At 47.8% G+C, this 20296-nt stretch overlaps 2 protein-coding genes across 5 annotated transcripts in view; one reads left to right on the forward strand and one right to left on the reverse strand.

Moving 5' to 3' along the window:
• Window positions 1-19708, reverse strand: part of LOC138826383 (acyl-CoA dehydrogenase family member 10-like) — a 32492-nt gene extending 12784 nt beyond the window's left edge. For 3 of the 4 annotated variants that reach the window (XM_070021481.1, XM_070021480.1, XM_070021478.1), the window contains exons 1-11: window positions 19606-19708; window positions 17508-17625; window positions 15476-15675; window positions 13087-13235; window positions 8706-8900; window positions 6580-6738; window positions 5642-5801; window positions 3933-4074; window positions 1908-1976; window positions 1318-1499; window positions 504-654 (exon numbers count right to left, since the gene is read on the reverse strand). In XM_070021481.1, the coding sequence (XP_069877582.1) occupies window positions 504-654; window positions 1318-1499; window positions 1908-1976; window positions 3933-4074; window positions 5642-5801; window positions 6580-6738; window positions 8706-8900; window positions 13087-13235; window positions 15476-15662 (1394 nt within the window). In that variant the 5' untranslated portion in view covers window positions 15663-15675; window positions 17508-17625; window positions 19606-19708. The other variant, XM_070021479.1, reaches the window with a different exon arrangement.
• Window positions 19709-19754: 46 nt separating this feature from the next.
• The window catches only part of LOC138826384 (BRCA1-associated protein), a 30852-nt gene continuing 30310 nt past the window's right edge, over window positions 19755-20296 (forward strand). Inside the window, exon 1 of the mRNA XM_070021482.1 lies at window positions 19755-20006. Coding sequence (XP_069877583.1) covers window positions 19925-20006 — 82 coding nt within the window. The 5' untranslated portion in view covers window positions 19755-19924. The remainder of the gene's footprint in view (window positions 20007-20296) is intronic.

The raw sequence follows: 20296 nt of genomic DNA on the forward strand, positions 1-20296 counted from the left end.
CAGAGGGCGGAGGGTGGCAGAATTCCTCTACTGTGGACCACAACGCTGGCCAGGCAGCCCGTTCCCCACAGCTACCTTCCAATGACTCGAAAGCAGAGGTGCAAAGTCCTTGATGGTCATGCCACAAAAATTCCAGCCTAACGCCTCGCCTCTTGAGGCCCCTAACAAATACACGGTAAGGAGCAGGGATGCAGGGGGACTCCTAGGTCTAGGTTGGGTCTGGAAAGGTGACAAGGCTTCCTTCAAAGCCATGAGCCACCAGCCAAAAAGCCCAGGAGACACTGTCTACAGGTGCTTCTAGTGGTTACAACTTGGGGGTGGGGAGAAGCCACCATGGAGAGCAGCTCCCCCCAAATGCCTTAGGGTCAAGGCTGACAAAGCATGAGGTAAGAGGAATAATTCCTCCTGTCAAATGGACCATGGCCCATGGTTTGATTTCCCTCTTCAAGGGCCCTGCCCATCATCTTTCCCATCTAGTACTCCACTCCCCGACATGTGCCCACCTGAAGTCCCCATGCACCACCGTGGTCCTCTGTTCCTGGGGGAGGTGGAGCGGCAGCCACTGGATGAGCCTCTCCATGGCGGGGATGGTGCTGGTTTCCGCGGCTCGGTACTGCTTGGTCCAGGTTTGCACCTGGCGGGGAAGATAGTCCCCTGTGGGGACCACAGTTAGAACCTGTGGTGCCAGCAACCTACAAAGGCTTTGAAAACTAGCCAGGGTGGTGAAACCCTCAGAAACACTGGAGTGTTATGTCAGTGTCTGCCTTGTTTGGTTCTGTATGCTCCACGTGGCCTTCCTAGTGAACCCCGGCCATCTTGCATACCTTGTAAGCTTCCTAATAGCCTAGAGTCAGTCCCTTTTGTCCAAACAACAATGGCCAACTAAGAGCATGAACTCTGCAGCCAGACAAGCAGACATATGACTTAACCCTTCTGTGCCTTATCTTTCTCATCCATGAAATGATTCTCCTAAGTTTCTGGGATGATAAAGTATGTAAAGCCTTGGGTACCAGCTACTCAGGAGGCTGAGCCAAAATGGTCAAAGCCAGCCTAGAAAACAGTGAGGCTCTGTCTGGGAGGGATGGAGGGACACAGGGAGAGAGGGGCGAAGGAAGGGAGGAAGGAAATGGGTAGCAGAATGAGAAACACCTAAAACTCACATGCATTAATTTTATAAAAAGTGGATGGATGGATTGGAGGTGTGGCTCAAGTGATAGAGCATCAGTTACGAGTGAAAAAGCCGAGCAAGAGTGCAAGGCCTCAGTTCAAGGCTACCATCCAGACCCTAACTGCAGAGGCCCAGCAGCTTCTGCTCACCTTGTTTCCCATAGCCTTCTAGCCCTGTGGCCTTCAGGTCCACACTGTGAATTGTGCACAGAGCTTTGTTCATGGCGGTGTAGATGGCTCGTCTATGGCTTGGGTCCAAGCCTGGCAGGGAGGGGTCTTTGTAGATGAGACCTGGGCAGTATTCCATCAAATAGAAGGGTGTGCCTACAACACTGGGGGGCAGGGGAGACACAGAGGTGTTCAGGGGCCAAGTGTAGGCATGGTGCCCGGGAAGAGCTCACCCTGGCCATACTAGACATTTCCTGGTCCCTCTACACATAAGTACAGGGCGTTTAGAGTCTGAGACTCTTACCTCCAGGTAACTGGCAAAAGACTGAAAGTAGAAGAGTGATACAAGTGACAGGGCCAGTCTTGAGTGCAAAAATCTAAGGGATAGCACCTAAGTGCTAGCCCCAGTACTGGTGCATGCGCACACGTGCATGAGGGAAGTGGCTATAGAGTCTTTTCTCTCCCACCCAAATTGTATTTGCTTTATCTCTACCAAAATGGCACTTGAGCCAGTGAAGGGGCTTTTCTCTTCTTCACTTGGATACACAGTCGCTGAACCATGTGAACCTTACCTCAAATCTTCACAGAGGTCCAGAACAGTGGGGACAGGCACGCCAGCGTTTGCCAGGGCTCTCATTATTCTGCCAGAGCAAAGAAAAATGAGCCTTGCGGGGGAAACACTGATGAGCCTCTGCAGATTGCTTTTCTGATTTACAACACAGTCCGCTGGAGCTGGGCTGTAACCTAGTGGTATGGTGCTTGAGCTGCATCAGGAGGCCCTTAGTTGGATCCCCAACAACAACAACAACAACAACACACACACACACACACATACACACACAAGGGACGTGCAAAGACTAAGATGAAATTCTAAAAAATATTCAAGGGACCCAAAAGTAGGTAAGAAAAACACAAAACAAGAAAATACTTAAATCAAATATATCAGCAATTACATTAAATTTAATAGCTTAATTGTCAGGCTGGATAGAAATATGACCTAACTATATGAGGTCTACAAAAGGAATACTTTAAAAAATATAGCGTGGGACCCATGGCTCATGCCAGTAATCCTAGCTCAGGAGGCTGAGATCTGAGGATCAGGACCACAGTTCAAAGCCAGCCGAGGCAGGAAAGTTTGTGAGACTCTTATCTCCATTTAACCACCAGAAAACCAGAAGTGGCATTGTAGCTCAAGTGGCAGAGCACTAGTCTTGAACAAAAGAGCTCAGAGACAATACCCAGACCCTGGGTTCAAGCTCCCCAACCAACAAAAAATAAAATTAAATTTAAAAAACTTCTCAGAAAAAGCCAGTATTGGAGCTGTAGCTCAAGTGGTAGAACACTATTAACCTTGAGCAACAGAAGCTCAGAGTCAGCAAACAGGCCCTGAGTTCAAGCCCTAGGGTTGGAAAAAGAAAAACAAAACAGTATAGAACAAATCACCAGGGCTGGGAAGGTGGCTCAGTGGTAGAGTGCTTGCCTTGCAAGCATGAGGTCCTGGGTTCGATTCCTCAGCACCACATAAGCAGAAAAAGCTGGAAGTGGGGCTGAGGCTCAAGTGGCAGAGTGCTAGCCTTGAGCTGAAGAGCTGAGGGACAGTGCCCAGGCCCAAAGTTCAGGCCCTACAACTGACCAAAAAAAAAAAAAAAAAAAAAAAAGAACAAATCACCATAGATAGGCTGAAAATAAAAAGATGGAAAGGAGTACCATGCAACTGAAAAGTCTAATAAGTGAGAGCAATTATCAGAGACAAAGAGGACATTACAAACAAGACATTATAATAGCAAACACATATGTGCATAATAATACAGCTTCAAAATACATAAAAATGATCACAACTGAGGAGAAACATCCCTCTCAGTAGCCATAGAACCAAAGTTAGATTTATGTAAAGACATAGAGCTGAACAAAGCTATCAACAGCTGACTAGACTGACATTTGTAGAATATTCAAGGTATTATTTTTTTAGTTTTTTTTTTTTTGGACAGTCCTGGGGCTTGAACTCAGGGCCTGGGCACTGATCCTGAGCTTCTTTTGCTTAAGTCTAACACTCTACCACTTGAGCCACAGCACCACTTTGGGCTTTTTCTGTTTACGTAGTACTGAGGAATTAAACCCAGGACTTTATGCATGCTATGCAAGCATTCTACCACTAAGCCACCTTTCCAGTCTCAATCCTCAGATCTCAGCCTCCTGAATAGCTCGGATTACAGGCATGAGCCACTGGTGCCCAGCTTGCATGTTATTTTTGAGGTAAGGTCTTACTTTGTGCCGGGGCCAGCCTGGAATGTGGTCCTCCTGTTTATGCTTTGCTGGGTTGCTGGGGATGACAGGTGTGCAGCACTGTGCCCAGCCATTTGAAATAACAGGTGCACCACCTCATCCAGAGCTATTGGTTGAGATGGAGTCTTTTCGCTCAAGCTGGCTTCAAACCACAATCCACTGATCTATGCCTTTTACGTAGCTGGGATTACAGGCTTGAGCTGTGCTTCCTGGCTACAATGCAGATTTATACACTACTACGTGGCACCTTCACAGAAACTGACCTATGGTCTCAGGGCTGCACACTCTTACCCGCCCCCCGCCCCACAACTTACCTGAACTCCCTCTCCACTGCATGGGCAGACGGAAGGAGAGCCCCTGGAGGCTTCTTCCTCAGAACCAGCTGGTGGTCAGCCCACTTGATGTAGTAAGTTGGATTTGACTGTCCGTGATCAAACTGCAGGAGTTCTAGAGGACCTGCAAGTTTCCAAACAATACTCAGAGCACAGCCAGAGCCAGATGTGGACAGATGCCCCTTCTTCCCTGACTTCTGCCTTTGGAGTACAGAACATCATCTTTGAAGCAGTGCAGAAAAAAAAAAACCCAGAAACCTCCTCCTTGGGTAAGGCAACTGAGCCCCAGCCACACCCTGTTGGCGTGGGACAAAGTCAGAGGTCACCACAGCATGGCAAAGACCACTTCCTTTGTACCTGGTCATTTTCCCATGCTGCCTGGTATTCCGCACAGTCCCCCTGGCCGGCTCCTGCCCCGTGAACTACAGCACACACATGACAACCCAGCTGGCCACAAGGATGGAAAGTGCCCTGGTGTGTCCCTCACCCCACTCAACCAAACCGTGCCCAACACCAATGTGTCAGCTACACGTTGTGTCTTCAGCGCCAGCCAAAGTTCCAGGACTGTGGCCTGCTTGCCAGCTCCTGGCGGAAGTGGACCTCACCCACACTTGGCCTCATGACAACACCGAGCCTTACATAGATTCCTGTCAGAGAGAGCAGGCTGGAAACAGCCAGCGTGGTCCCCACAAGAACCAAAGGAGCACCACGGCTGTAATCGCCGGGAGACGTCCCAGCGTGGATCTCTTGTAAGGACCAAGCAGAGTTGAGTAGCAGGTGGGAACCTCTGCCCAGCATCGGTACACCACTTGTCTGAGCTGAAGTGTAAAGAAGGAGTCCAGACAAAGTGGCACCAGCTTGTTGTTTTTTTTTTTTTTTTTTAAATCATGCAACTTAGAACTCACCTCCACCAAACCAGCTGTCGCGTCAAAAACTGACAAACTGGGCTGGGAAGATGGCTCAGTGGTAGAGCGCCCTGGGTTCGATTCCTCAGCACCACATAAGCAAAAAGAAAAAAGCCAGAAGTGGCGCTGTGGCTCAAGTGGTAGAGCGCTAGCCTTGAGCTGAAGAGCTGAGGGACAGCGCCCAGGCCCAGAGTTCAGGCCCCATGACCGGACCCCAAAAAAAAACAAAAAAAAACTGACAAACTCCCAACTACCCCTGAGCACAAACAGTAGTCCCCCAAGTTCCTTCCTCCTCTAGGGCAGTTTGCAGGACAGTGCTGCTGAGCCACAGTGTACTGTTGTGATCCCAAAGCAAGGCGCTTGTAAGCCGGGTACGGTAATCCTAGCGACTTAAGAGCTGAAATCTCAGGATCACAGTTCAAAGCCAGCATAGGCTGGAAATGGAGCTGTTGCTCAAGTGATAGAAGACCAGCCTTGAGTGAAAAAGCTAAAGGATGATGCCCAGGCCCTGAAATCAAGCCCTAGTATGGAAGGAAGGAAGGAGGGAGGGAGGGAGGGAAGCAAGGAAGGAAGGAAGAGAAAGGGAGAAAGAAAAATAAAGGAGAAAGAAGAAGGGGGAAAAGGAAAGACACAAAAAGGAAAGGGAAAGAGAAAGGAGCTTGCTACTTTCCCCACACAAAACTGCAAGCAGGGCTCTTCTCTGCCCGTCCACCAGGGGTTGAAAGTGAGCAGCAGCCTGGAAGCCTGGCTGCGCACAGGGCCACAAAACCCCGCGGCCTTCCATACCTGGGCCTCCGCTCCCCAGCAAGTTCTTGAGGTACGTCTGCAAGGCATCTTTTGGAATTTCCATATTCTTCCTCACAGGACGTGTGTTGGGAATGCCCATGCGCAATGGAAAACCCAGAAGAGCTTCCAGTTCCTTCACTGCAGTCTCTGGGTCGTCGACCTGGTTTGGAAGAGAATCTCAACCTCATGGGGGTGAGCCCTGTCCGTCTTCACCTGTCTCTCCCAGAGCCGATCCTCAGGGAGAAACACCCAAGGAGTCAGTCCTCTGAGGAAGGCTCTAGAGCCAGCACACTCAACTAATGAGGAAACAGATTCTGTTCTGTTTGACTCTCTTTAATGTAATTCCTAACCACTCTCAACTTCCTACATGCACAGAAGAGTGCTGCTTAAAAGCTTACAATAAGCCGGGCATAGTGGTGCATACCTGTAATCGCAGGGGCATCCACACTGGCCTGAGCTATGTAGGGAGACCCTGTCTAAGAGTTCAGAAGACATTTCGTGCCAAGAGAGCAGATGACTGGGACACAGCATTGGCTCTGTCCCTCCAGCAACTCAGCTTAACCATACAAATCCAAATGTAAAAAGGCTAGCCAGAGAGCCCTCGCACAGGGCTGGGCCAGGGCGGGGGGGAGGGGGGGGGAAGGGAGGGGAGCAGGGCAGCCTGTGTGCCTGGCAGCCCCTGGCTCCCATCATAGAAAAGCCTGGCTTAGTCTGGATGCCTGGCAGCTCTTTACTCCAGCGGCCTTCTTTGTACACAGCAGCTTTGCTGCCCGCTGAAACGCAAGGAGCGGGTCATGCTGGTTTCCTCACTGTATAACAATGAGGTGGGGAAAGCTCTGAAAGTAACCTACAGCTACAAATGTAAGAGGACCCCCCCCAGGGATGCTTGCACTAAGTCCTGGTGTCTGGCCGGGGGTTCAAAGCACAGTGCCTCTTACTTTGATGGTATGAATGCCCAGGCTGGCAGCTGCTTTCAGATTTGGTCCCAGGTCATCCAGGAAGATGGAGTCAGAGGGCTGCAGGCCGAGGCGCTGCAGACACAGCTGGTACAACCTGGGGTCCGGCTTACAGATGCCTTCCACACAGGACTCCACCACCTAGGGAGGAGAGCGGGCCCCTAAAGGAAGAGCTCTGACATGCTTCTTGAGATAAAGCGCAGAACGTGGGCACGTGAGTTTTATTGAAATATGTAACTTAAAAGTGTACTGTACTAGCTGGGCATGGTGGTGTACATCTATAATCCCAGACTTGGGAGGCTGAAGCAGTAGGATTGTGAGTTCAAGGCCAGACTGTGCTATCTAGTGAGACCTTGTCTTAAATCTCAAACCGCTCACAGTGCTGTGATATAAAATGGCGCTGTTTTCTTTTTGCCAGTCATGGGGTCAGAACTCTGGGCCTGGGCACTGTCCCTGAGCTCTTCAGCTCAAGGCTAGCACTCTACCACTTGAGCCACAGTGCCACTTCTGGCCTTTTCTGCTTATGTGGTGCTGAGGAATCGAACCCAGGGCCTCATGCATGTAAGGCAAGTGCTCTACCACTGAGCCTCCTTCCCAGCCCCGGCGCTGTTTTCTTAAGCTGGGAAATTCAGGGCTACAAACCGAGGGACAAACATGGGTTCTATATTGGACACTGTGGCCACACAAACACTTTCCTCACTGTCTGCATGTCGGCACTTCATCCTGTCACCCACGATGGTGACGTCGAGCAGAAGTGAAGCTGCAAAGGGGACATGCCACCTCCTAGAAGCACACCTAATGCCTCTCCCAGAATGGAAAGAAACAGATGGTGCTGTGAAGTTACATGTCAAATACTTAAGTTGCCAGAGAAATTCCCTCTGGTGTGTTCCAGAGGACATAACTCTTGGCTGGACAGTGATAGGGTTCCCATCTTCCCTGTAGAAGGCCCTGGAAACCCTCTTGCCACTGTGGGCTTTGCATCCCCTAGAGGGTCAATCCTATTTATGTAAGACATAAATAGACATCTACACAAAGCCAGATGTGTCTAAATTATGTCATAAACATTAAAGGACACGTGTACCAAATTATGGTGCAGGAATTAGCACCACAAAAACAGGGCAATCAGGTTGGTCTTGATAAAAGAGGGCTTTGGGGAAGACTGGTCAGAGGGCAAAGCAGGGAAGGAAAGGATGCAGGGGACCAACATGCCAGAAGTACTTCATATGTACGTATGAAAACAGAACAATAAAAGCCATAAAACATAAAAATTGTTTTTAAAAAAGGAGCCATACCTGTAGTCTATACCTATAATCCTAGCTACTCAGGAGGCTGAGATCTGAGGATCAAGGCTCAAAGCCAGCCCAAGCAGGAAAGTTTGTGAGACTCTTATCTCCAATTAAGCACCAGAAAAGCTGGAAACGGAGGTGTGACTCAAGTAATAGAAAGCTAGCCTTGAGGAAAAAAAAAAAAAAGCCCAGGCCCTGAGTTCAAGGCCCAGAACCAGCACCAAAAAAAGAAGAAAATAAAAGATGAAAGGGCCGGGCACTGGTGGCTCACACCTGTAATCCTAGCTACTCAGGAGGCTGAGATCTGAGGATCGCGGTTCAAAGCCAGCCCGGGCAGGAGAGACCGTGAGACTCCTATCTCCAATAAACCACCAGAAAACCGGAAGTGGCACTGTAGCTCAAGTGGTAGAGCGCTCGCCTTGAGCTGAAGAGCTGAGGGACAGCTCCCAGGCCCAGAGTTCAAGCCCCACGACCGACAAAAAAAAAAAAAAAAAAAGATGAAAGGGTAGATACAAAAGAATAATTGAGATGAATTTGATCAAAGTATATTGTTTGCATGTGTAGAAATAAAACAATGTGCAATCAATGCACACTATTAGAAAATAAACAGAAATAAAACCTAAATAAATGAATGATTCTAGTTGGTCTTAGGAAAGGTCAGAGAACCCTTTCAGATGTGTGGGCTGAGTTATCACTGTAAAAGCTCCACTTCAACCCAACACCTATCTCAGTCAAATCTAAGAGCTGCACACAAGCAGCATTCAATGTTACATCCTGGGGTGAGTGTGAGACCCTGTTTCCACAGCCTTCCCCTCAGCTTACCACATCAAACTGTTTCCGGTCCAGGGGCAAAAAGCTTTTCCCATTGGAGAGATAAAAATTATTGCTCAAGACTGCGGTCTGAAGGCCTTTGGCCCGGATCTGAGAAATGGCCTCGGTCATCACTGGGAACGGCCTTGCCATCTGCTTGCTGGTCATCAGAGAGAAGAACGAGTCCACCGGCACAGTGGTCTTTGACTGCAGACACAAAACGGGAGGAGCCCTGATGAGCTTCAATCCATGACCCTCGGCTCCTCACCTATACGCTGAATTCCACCTGTGATTTTTTAAAATTTCTGGTTAGTTGTGGGGATTGAACTCAGGGCCTGGGCACTGTCCCTGAGCTCTTTTGCTCAAGGCAAGTGCTCTACCACTTTGAGCCACAGTGCCACTTCCAGTTTTATGGTGGTTCTTTGGAGGTAAGGCTAGATCTGAAAGCAACACTTGGACAAGCCTCCTAAGAAGCAAGGATTACAGGTGTGAGGGGAGTTCTGTTTATTTGGTTGTTTTTTGAAACAGTCTCACTATGTTGCCCAGAGTAGCCCCAAACAGGCAGCTCAAAGGATCCCCCTGTTTAGGCTCCTGTGTAGCTACAACTACAAGTGTGTGCCATTGTGCCTGGCTACAAGGCACCAGTAGCTTACACCCATAATCCTAGCTCCTCAGCAGGCTCAGATCAGAGGATTGCAGTTCAAAGCCAGATTGGGTAGGAAAGTCTATGAGATTCTTTTTTTTTTTTTTTTGTCAGTCATGGGGCTTGAACTCTGGGCTTGGGCTGTCCCTGTGCTCTTCAGCTCAAGGTGAGCGTTCTACCACTTGAACCACTTCCGATTTTCTAGTGGTTTATTGGAGATAAAGAGGCTCACGGATTTTGCTGCCCGGGCTGGCTTTGAACCATGATCCTCAGGTCTCAGCCTCCTGAGTAGCTAGGATTACAGGCGTGAGCCACTGGCACCCGGCTCCAGGAGATTCTTATATCCAATTAACCACCAGAAAAAGCCAGAAGTGGAGCTGTGGCTCAAGTGGTAGAACATTAGCCGTGAGCTGAGCCTAGGCCATGGAGCAGTACAAAAAAAAAGAAAAAAACAAAATAACAGACTAGAATCCAGATATGATGGTACAAACCTATCATCTCAGTACTAGTGAGATGGAGGCAGAATCATGAGTTCAAGGTCAATCTGCTACATGGTAAGACTGTTTCAAAAACCCCACAAAGTTACAATGATTAGAGAATATCAATACTGCAGTTACTCTGCTTATGGATTGACAGTTTAGAAAAGAAAAAAGCCAGAACATCACAAGAAGATATATTAAACTTTAAAAGTATATTAAGCAGAAGTAATTTATTTTTAATGATCTAGAAGACAAGCATTTGATGATTTTATATTGCCTTTACTTAGCATCCCCATTATAAACTATAGTTGTATTGACTTTTTTTGGTGCTAAGGATTGAACCCAGGGCCTCATGCATGCTAGGTAAGTGCTCTGCCACTGAGCTACAGCCCAATGTTCTTGTTTTTAATTTCAACCTCGGCACCAAAATCAGTCAATGCATCAAAATCTGCAAAGTCCAGACAAATGCCTAAATATCATAATGGCTTTACAGAAATATAATTGACATAGCAATCTGCCAATCTGAAGTGTACTAGTCTGTGGTTTTTAATATGAACACATTATTGTGCAACCACATAATTATTGAACACTTTTACTACCCTACACCCAATGCCCTAAGTCCAAGAAACCACTAATCCTTTTTCATCCTTTTGTTATTGGTGGTGCTACTAGGTTTAGAACTCAGAGCCCTGCCCTTGTTAGGCTAGACAGGTGAAATCGCTCACACCTGTAAATCCTCACCACCCAAGAGACAGAAACAAGGTCAGTTCATGCAAAAAGAAAAGAGATGGGCTGGGAATGTGTCTTAGTGGTAGAGTGCTTGCCTACCATGCATGAAGCCCTAGGTTCAAGTCCTAAGTACCACATAAGCAGAAAAAGCCAGAAGTGGTGCTGTGGCTCAAATGATAGAGTGCTAGCCTTGAACAGAAGAAGCTCAGAGATAGAGCCCAGGCCCTGAGTTGAAGACCCAGGACTGGTTTAAAAAAAAAGTTCAAGAGACTCCTCTCAACTAGTAAAAAGCTGGGCATAATGTTATGTACCTGTCACCCCAACTATATGGGAAGAGTATATAGGAGGACTATGATCCAGGCTGGGCTAGGCAGAAAGCAAGACCATAACAAAAGCAAGCCAGGCCAGGTGGCTTATAGCTGTAATTATAGCTAATCAGACTAAGATCTAGAAGATGGCAGTTCAAGGCCAGCCCAGGCAGAAAAGTCCATGAGACTCCATCTCTAAGATAACCAGCAAAACACAGGGCTAGAGGTATGGCTCAAATGATAGTACATCAGCCACACAAGGGAAAGCCCCTGAGTTCAAACCCCACTAACACTCCCCCCCCAAAAAAAAGGAAAGAAAAAAAATCTACTTTCCTTTTTTTATTTTTTAAAAAGTTTTTTTTTGTTATTATAAAGGTGATGTACCCAGGGGTTACAGCTACACAAGTCAAGTAAAGAGTACATTTCTTTTTGGACAATGTCACCCCTTCCCTGGCTCTCCCAGTTTTTCCCTTCCATCCCACCCACAAGTTGTATAGTTCTTTTTCAACATAGTGTCCAGTGATACCACTGTTGGATTTGTTCACTATTTGTCCCTCCATTCCTGTACCCAAAGACATATAAATGAACAGAACAAAAAAGAAAGAAAACAAAAACAGCAAAAAAGAAAAAGCCTCTTGTTTCCATTTCCTGGAGTTCATTTTGATAAATGGAATTTTGTATGATCAGATGCACGTAGGCATTGTGCCTTCGTGTTCCTCTCCTAAGAGTGTCCTCCTCTGTAACCACATTGTGTGTGAAGGCCTACAGTCCTGTATAATTTATCATGTCTCAGTGTATTTTAGATCTAGCTTTTGCATATGAGAGAAAACATGCACTGTTTTGTCTCTCTGAGCTTAACATGATTTGTTCTAGATCCATCTATTTCCTTGTAAATAACATATTCTTTCTAATGGCTGTGTAAAATTCCATTGTGTTTAGGTACCACATTTTTTTTTTTTTGATCCACTCATCTATTGTGAGGCTTCTGGGCTGTTTGTACAACTTAAGCTATTGTGAATAATACAGCAGTGGACATGGATGTGCAGGTGTCTTTAGTGTATCCTGGCTTGTGATGTTCTGGGTAGATGCCCAGCAGTGGTATGGCCAGATTATAGGGAAAAACCTATATTTAGTTTTTGAAGAACCCCCAGACTACTGTCCAGTGTGGTTATACCAGTTTTACAGCCCAACCAACAGTGCAACATTTACTGTTGCTTGAATTCACAATGATGGCCAGTCTAACTTGGTGAGATGCAATCTTAGGGTTGTTTTGGTTTGCATTTCCTTTATGGCCAGGGCTGATGAGCATTTCTTCATGTGTTTCTTTGCCATTCTTACCTCCTCTTCTGGGAAGTCTCTCCTTAGCTCCTTTGCCCAATTTTAAAGATTTTTTTATTAGTATATATTATAATTTACTTTCTGTATCTATAGATTTGAGTATGCTGGAAATGCTCAATTAGAATTGTGACACACACCATAATTTCTTTTTTTTTTTTTTTTGGGTCCGGTCGTGGGGCCTGAACTCTGGGCCTGGGCGCTGTCCCTCAGCTCTTCAACTCAAGGCTCGCGCTCTACCACTTGAGCCACACCGCCACTTCCGGCTTTTTTCTTTTTGCTTATGTGGTGCTGAGGAATCAAACCCAGGGCCTCAGGCATGCAAGGCAAGCGCTCTACCACTGAGCCACCTTCCCAGCCCTCACACCATAATTTCTGACTGGCTTCTTCACTCAGCTTCATGATTTTCAGATGAACTACTTCACTTAGGTACTCTTTTTAATTGTGGGAAGTGTAGATAACATAAATTTTACCATTTTGACAATTTTTAAGTGATATTAAGTCACACTTTTGTAGGACCATCTGTCCACACCACAGAAATTTTCTATTACATTTTAAATTATATTTTAGTAGAGTTATGTGAAGGTTATGTGAGTTAGCAGAAATAAGAGCTTAGCATGAGGGCAATGATCAATATTTCTATTGATTTCATAAGCTTGGGAATCAAAGCCATTATGCAGATGGCTCCTGTTTCAATACCTGCAGATGGCTTTGAGGAAAGAACATTTTTATTTATTCATGTATAAAGTTGAGTGCCTAGGGAGGGGGATAAATAGCTTAGAATCATATAATGGGTTATTGGGGTTTCATTTTATTTTCAAGCTAATCAACAGGGTGGAGTGTTACATTAAAAGGCAAAAAAGGCAAATATGGAAACAGAAAATATCTTTATTACTTACTATTTCAGAGCAAACTCTCCCAAATTCTTGTAAGAAATCGTTGGTTTTTATTTCTCCTCTCATAAATCTCATCCAGATCCCATTCTCACCGTCTTTGACAAAGGCCTTCAGTATAGTTCCAGGAGGGATTTGGTTCCGAACCTCCCATTCTTATCGGAAGTAAAACATCCAAAAGTGAGATACATCCCCACATAGCTGGGACTCAGGGGCTGGGAGAATTTCTTTTTTTTTTTTTTTTTGGCTGGGAGAATTTCTATGCCAGGTCCTATGGCACCATGGTGATGCCCACACAGGGGTCACTGGGGATTCAGAGGAATATATGACGTACAAACTCAACCTGAGCCCTCTGAAGGAGAGCTTCTACTTTGTATGATGGAGAGAATAAGCCAGTGAGCATCAGGCCTTACACTGGCTTCAGGCAATGACAGGCTACACCAATGACATGAGGTCACTCAGTCAGCCCTGGCACATAAGGAGCTTCCTGAGGGACTGTGCCTGATTCTGACCACCTCCTCCTCCTCCCTTGATGTTGTAAGCTACGGTAATCTTTTATGGCAGCGCAGCACTGTGCCACGTGGCACACAGGGCTGCTCTCCTTGTGAAATAAATAAGGTGATTTCTATGCACAAGACTAAAGTAGTTCACAGACCTGATTCTGGGAATATCTGGACATTATTATATCTAATTTTTTGTACAGACTGAGGTTTTTATTTTTTCATTATAATACAGTTGCTGAGCCTTTATATGTGTTATATATAAAATTCATATATATATATATATATATAAACATACATACTCATATTTTTTTTTGGGGGGGGGGGCCAGTACTAGGGCCTGAACTCAGGCGCTGTCCCTGAGCTTCTTTTGCTCAAGGCTAGCACTCTACCACTTGAGCCACAGCGCCACTTCTGCTTCTTTTATGTGGTACTGAGGAATGGAATCCAGAGCTTCACGCATGCTAGGCAGGTACTCTACCACTAAGTGATACTCCCAGGACCATAATTATATTTCTAGGATGTAATTTGTTTTTTGTACAGGTACTGAGACTTGAACTCAGGTCTTCACGGAACTCAGGGCCTCAAATTCTCACTTGACTTTTTTGCTCAAAGCTATCTGTCTACTACTTGAACCGAACCACAGCTCCACCTCTGGCTTTTTACTGGTTAACTGGAGATAAAGAGTCTCATGGATTTTTCAGCCTGGGCTGGCTTGGAACCTGGTACCAAAATGAATCCAGTGCACTGGACTGATAAAGGGAGAGCCACGGAGCAGAGTTTGATGGGGTGTCTTAGGCAGCAGGCGTAGGGGAAAGGAAAGATCATAGTCTTGTGTTCCTGGGGGAGTTCACTCAGCATTTAAGATTCTAGAAGTAAGCTGGGCACCAGTGGCTGACACCTGTAATCCTAGCCAAGATCGGAGGATCTGGGTTCAAAGCCAGCCCAGGCAGGAAAGTCCATGAGACTCTTATCTCCAATAAACCACTAGAAAACCAGAAGTAGCACTGTGGCTCAAGTGGTAGAGCACTGGCCTTGAGCTGAAGAGTGCAGGAACAGCGCCCAAACACAGAGTTAAAAAAAAAAAAAAAAAAGGGATTGACTGACCAAAAAAAAAAAAAAAAAGGATTCTAGAAGTAGGGGCTAGGAAGGTGGCTTAGTGGTAGAGTGCTAGCCTTGAGCAAAAGAAGCTCAGGGACAGTGCCCAGGCTCTCAGTTCAAGCCCTAGGACTGGTTAAAAAAAAAAATTCTAGAGGTAAGCTAGGTTCCAGTGGCTCATGCCTACAATCCTACCTACTCAAGAGTCTGAGATCTAAGGATTTAGGTTCAAAGCCAGCCTAGGCAGGAAAGTCCATGAGACTCTTATCTTCAATTAATCACATACACACAAAAAAGCTGAGCTGTGGCTCAAGTGATAAAGCATTTGCCTTGGGCTGAAAATGGTCAAAGAAATCACCCAGGCCCTAAGATCAAGCCCAGGACCAAAAAAAAAAAAGCTTCTAGAAGTAGTCCTGTTCCTAGAGTAAAGTGCTTAAACACAAGAATCACCACACATAAACACATTCTCATCTACTGAGAATATGGGTTGAGACAAGCCTTCTCTGGGCTAAATAGGGCTTCCTATGAACTATTTCATTTAACTCGCCCCAAGTCCCATGCTAAGTCACACGATTAACTTATTACTATAATATAAATTGCTATTTCATGGTGAGGAACTAAGACAGAGAAACTAACTTTTCCAAGACGAAGTGGTGCTTGGAATTTGATTCAGGGCCAGAGTACTACCCATTGGGGTGCACTGCTGCCCAAGATCCCTTCTCTGTCTTCCTATCACCCTCTGTTCTCTTCTTCCCACCCCTGGTCTCCAAAAGAGGAAGAAGAAAGAAAGAACTCACCAGCAGCCACTTTCCCTGGAGAGGGAATGAGAACTCCGCCCATGTCAAAAATCACCGCTCGGTAGGTACCGCACCCCAAATGTTTCCATCGGTGGGCTTCCTGCTGCCTGCACTGGACGTGTCTCGGGACAGCTGCCCTCCGTGCACACTGGAGACGGGAGGGCCAGCAAAGCCGCCTTATGTACATAGTGATTTCGAGGCTGCCAGGAAGAAGGACACAGGGCACAGCTTGGCCGCACCATCTCCATCCAGGCTTCCATCCTGAGGCCTGGGGGAGGAGGGGAGGAACTGGACACCAACTATCACACTCCTCATTCACCTCCGTGCCTCCTCCCTCTCTACCTTAGTCACCAAGTGGGGATTCTGTGCAGTCTGTTCTTCCCCTTGGAAATTGCTAACTACCCCCCTTCCTCCTCTCCTGCTGCCATCTCCATCCTCAGATCCCAGCTGGTCTCCTGCTTCTTGGAAAACCACCCTCCAATTCCTTCCTTATTCACTGGCCAAAGGCATTGAGCAAAACTGCAAATCTGGTCCCACCTTAATCCATTTAAAAGCTCCCATGGAAGCAAGGCCTGGTGGCACATGGAGGTCATTCTAGCTGGTCAGGAGTCTAAGACAGCAGGACCTAAAGTTCCAGCCAGCATGGACACATTAACAAAATTTAAAAGGACCAGGGCTGATCACTGGTGGCTCACATCTGTAATCCTAGCTATTGAGGAGGCTGAGAGCTGAGGACATGGTTCAAAGCCAACCTGGGCAGGATAAAGTCCCCGTGAAACTTACCTCCACCACTCACAAAACCAAAACCAGAAGTGGAGTTGTGGCTCAAAGTGGTCAAGCACTAGCTTTGAGCAAAAGAGCTCAGGGACAGCACCCAAGCCCCCTACAACTGACCCCCACCCCCCCCCCCAAAAAAAAAACGGGCTGGAAAGGTGGCTCAGTGGTAGAGTACTTGCCTCACCTACACAAGGCCCTGGATGCACCACATAAACAGAAAAAAAGTCGGAAGTGGTGCTGTGGCTCAAGTGGTCAGGCGCTAGCCTTGAGCTGAAGAGCTGAGGAACAGTGCCCAGGCCCTGAGTTCAGCCCTCACGACAAACCAAAAGAAGACAAAAAAAAAAAAAAAAAAAACATGATATCCTCCTGTGTCTTTGTAAAGGCTGTGCCCTTGATCTGGAATGCTGCTCTTGCTGCCTGCCTAAGTCTAAATGCTCCTTGGAGACATGTAGCTTCATTTCTTCATGAAGCCTCTAAAGAAAAAAACATGGGAAGAACTCTTTTCTTAAGATGATGCTTTGTCTTGAACTCCTGGACTCAAATGATCATCCTACCTTAGCCTCCCAAGGAGTTGGGACTATAGACATATGCCACTCCAACCAGCTAAGAATCTTCAGTAGTAAATTTTGAAAATGATATGATGTTACTTCTTGGGTAATTGGAAATGTGTTGAGTTTGGGAGTGATTTGGGGGGAAAAAAGGCTGGAAGGTTGATAGGCCTTTTCAAAGATTATTAGAAATTAATTTAAATCCAAGCCTAATGGCTCACACCTGTGATCTAGCTACTCAGGTGGCTGAGATCTGAGGATCCTGGTCCAAAGACAAGCCAAGGCAGGAAGGTGTAAGATTTGTATCTCTAACTATTAAAGAGCCAGAAGTGGAGCTGTGACTCAAATGGTAGAGCACCAGCATTGAGCTAAGAAAGCTAAGGGATAATACCCAGGCTGAGTTCAAGCCCCAGTTCTGGCAAAAACAAAACAAAACAAAACACCACACGATAGGCCTGTAAAAGTTCTATACATTTTGTGTGAGGAAGAGCTGAAAAAATATTTGAGTCCCAAAGGGCCAAGTTTAAAGTACCTTTCTGAGGCCAGTTCTTCCCACACTCCTACTAATGGACACATGACACGTGAGGCAAGTCATGCTCTTCAGATCAGGAGAGTCCTGGACCTCCCCTCCCCCCAGGCCTCAGAACCTGCTGTGCTTGGCACATTTCTGGGCTTTATCTGCCTAGTGAGTTGCCATTGACATTTACCTCACAGCCTTGCCTTTTTATCTGCTCTAATAGAAGTCTTCTTTTTCTTTTCCCAGGCAGATTGAGACAATTTTCACTTCTCTTGCTCCTTCTTCATACCTTCAGTAGATCCCTTACCCTATTACAGAAAACATTGTATCTGCTCCTTTCATGGTAAGACAAGCTTATCACTATATATATATATATATATATATATATATACACACACACACATAATTATACTGCTATTATTAAGGTGTTATGTGAAGGGGTCGCTATTTCATAAATCAGACAATGAGGCAAGGCTTATGCTACTCACATTCACATACATCTATTCCCTGAGGCTCAGTGGTTTCTAGACCCAGAGCCTGTGCTCAGCACATGGGCTGAAGGGATGAATAACGTGGATAACATCAGACAATAAGAGCTGGGCTGTAATCCCAGCAGTCAGGAGGAGGAGGCAGGAGGATCTAGAGTTCCAGGTCAGAGTGGGGGAGGGAGGGAAGAAGAAAGAAAAGAGGAAGAAAATGGGGACAAGCTGAAGACTTGCATAGGAGTTGGCAGCCACAAAAAAAAAAAAGTCCTTTGTCCATTTCTGGCTAACAAATCTAGTTTTCTAGCTCTCTAGTGCATGCATCTCCTGTGACTTCTGCTGGCCAATGAGAATAATCAGTTTAGAATAATGCATAATTCCTATCCATATTGAGAAGGTTTAGTAAAGAGATTTAAGGATTTTGTCCATTTACTGAGATCCTGGGCACATTACTCTCCCTGTACCTAAGCTACCTTCTCTACAAGGTGGAGACAAAGTATCTCATAGTTTGTGTTCTCATTGCTTAAGATAAAGTATGTAAAACATTCTGGTTAGTACCTAATACGTGAGTAAATGGGAAAGGAGTGTGTCTCAGTGGAAGAATATGTACTCAGTGTGCTCAAGACCCTAGAGAGGCCAGCACCAGCAAAACATGTTACACACTACTTTAAAAGTTCATATGTCTCAAGGCATATGCCTATACTAGGTTGTGTATGACTAATGCACTTTTTATTCTCAACAGAGGGTGCTTTGGGCTCCAAGGAATATTTGACAATATCTGCACACGGTTTGAGTAATTACCACTGGATGAAAGTGCCACTGGCATTTAATGTGTCACAGGGCACATCCTCAACCCTCAAAAAATTATCAGGGCTCAAAAAATGTCAATGGTACAAAGGTTGAGCCACTCAGTAGCAAAGTATGCGGCATGTTTACATAGAATGCAGTCACAAGCTATATTTCTGCACATATTTCTGCTCATGATACACACATGTCCATGCTGTCCTCCGACACACCCTGTGTATCATTACAGCATGTACCCAGAATAGCATTCTGTCTTGTACTTGCAATACCAGCCTGTGGCTGTTACTGTCTTTCTGGTGCTGGAGACTGGATTCAGGGTCTTGTGCATGCTCGTGCTAAGCTACAGTCTAGGTGTTGATGCTTTGAGACAGGGGTCTAGGTAGCCCAGAATCTTGAACCTGACTTCCTCCCCCCCAGCCTCTAGAATGCTTATGGTCAGTATCTACGTGGTAACGGCCGTCTGGCAGAGTGGAAATAACGCCATCGCCTTCCATACGCAGCCACTGCATCTCCACAACCACCAGATAACCATGCAGCGGCCAGTTCACGATCGCGCAGGCGGAGATGAAGGTCGACTCCACAAGGGCAGACACCGTGTTTACTCGATTCGCCACGGTACCCCAACAGTGTGCACCCCACGTCTAGGCGCTCAGTTGAACGTCGGTGGAACCGCGGGGACAGGGCGCCGATCTGTTCCGGGCACTGCGCTCTCGGCCTGGCCGTCGCCGTCCCTCAGCCGACTCCCCACGGGTGCTCCGAGGAGCAACTTGGCCCCGGCCTCGGCCTGGCCCCCCGGCCCCGGCCTGGCCCCCCGGCCTCGGCGTCCCGCTCGGGAAGCGGGCCGGGCACCACCACCCTCCCGTGTCGGAGCCGTAACTGCGGGAACAGCGCGGGACCCGCGAGCATTCCCGAGGCTTGGCGAAGCCGTCAGCCGCGGCGGGCTGAGGCCGCGGCCTCGCGGACAGGCAGAGGTTAATAATCCCAGCGCGGGCGCAAACCCACCGCTCGGCCCGCGGAGCCCAGGACTCGTCCTTTCCCGGCCGACCTCGCGGCGTTCCGGTCGGACGGCGCACGCGCGGCCCCGCCTTACCCCCGCGCGCATGCGTGACCTCGCGGGTCAGCGACGGAGGCCGGGAGGCGGAAGTGGAGGTTGTTGTGGCTCCGCGAGCTGCGGGAAGGCTGCGGCTGCTGCTGCTGAAGCAGCGGCGGCGGCGGCGCTGAGGCGGTGGCGGCGCAGCCGGCCCCGGGCCGCTCGGCCTCTCGGCTCGCCTCCCAGCCTCAGCTGAGCCCGCCGGGGCCCGCGCCGGCCAGCGCCCACCCTATGAGTGTGTCACTGGTAGTCATCCGACTGGAGCTCGCGGAGCCCTCGCCAGTCCCTGCCGACTTCGGCTTCAGCGCCGCGGGTGAGTGCCGCTCCGCCGGCCCACTCCGGAGCCGCGGCCGGGGCCTCGCGGGCCGGGGCCTCGGGCCGGACCCGGACGGGCCTCGCGGGGGGCGGGGGGCGGGGGCTTTGGCCTCAGGCCGAGGTGGGAACGGGGTGGGGGCCAGGAGGCCCGTCCGCCCCTCCGCGGCCTGGAGGACGTGCTGTCCGCCAAGCCCAGCCCACCGCCGGCCGTTGGCGTCCCACGTGAGGGTCGGGCTGTGGGGCGGACGCGCCGACGGCGTCGCCCCCGTCCCTGTCCCCCTTCGCACC

Source organism: Dipodomys merriami, unplaced genomic scaffold (assembly GCF_024711535.1).
Source record: "Dipodomys merriami isolate MVZ:Mamm:240054 unplaced genomic scaffold, mDipMer1.0.p SCAF_142, whole genome shotgun sequence".
Taxonomy (NCBI): domain Eukaryota; kingdom Metazoa; phylum Chordata; class Mammalia; order Rodentia; family Heteromyidae; genus Dipodomys; species Dipodomys merriami.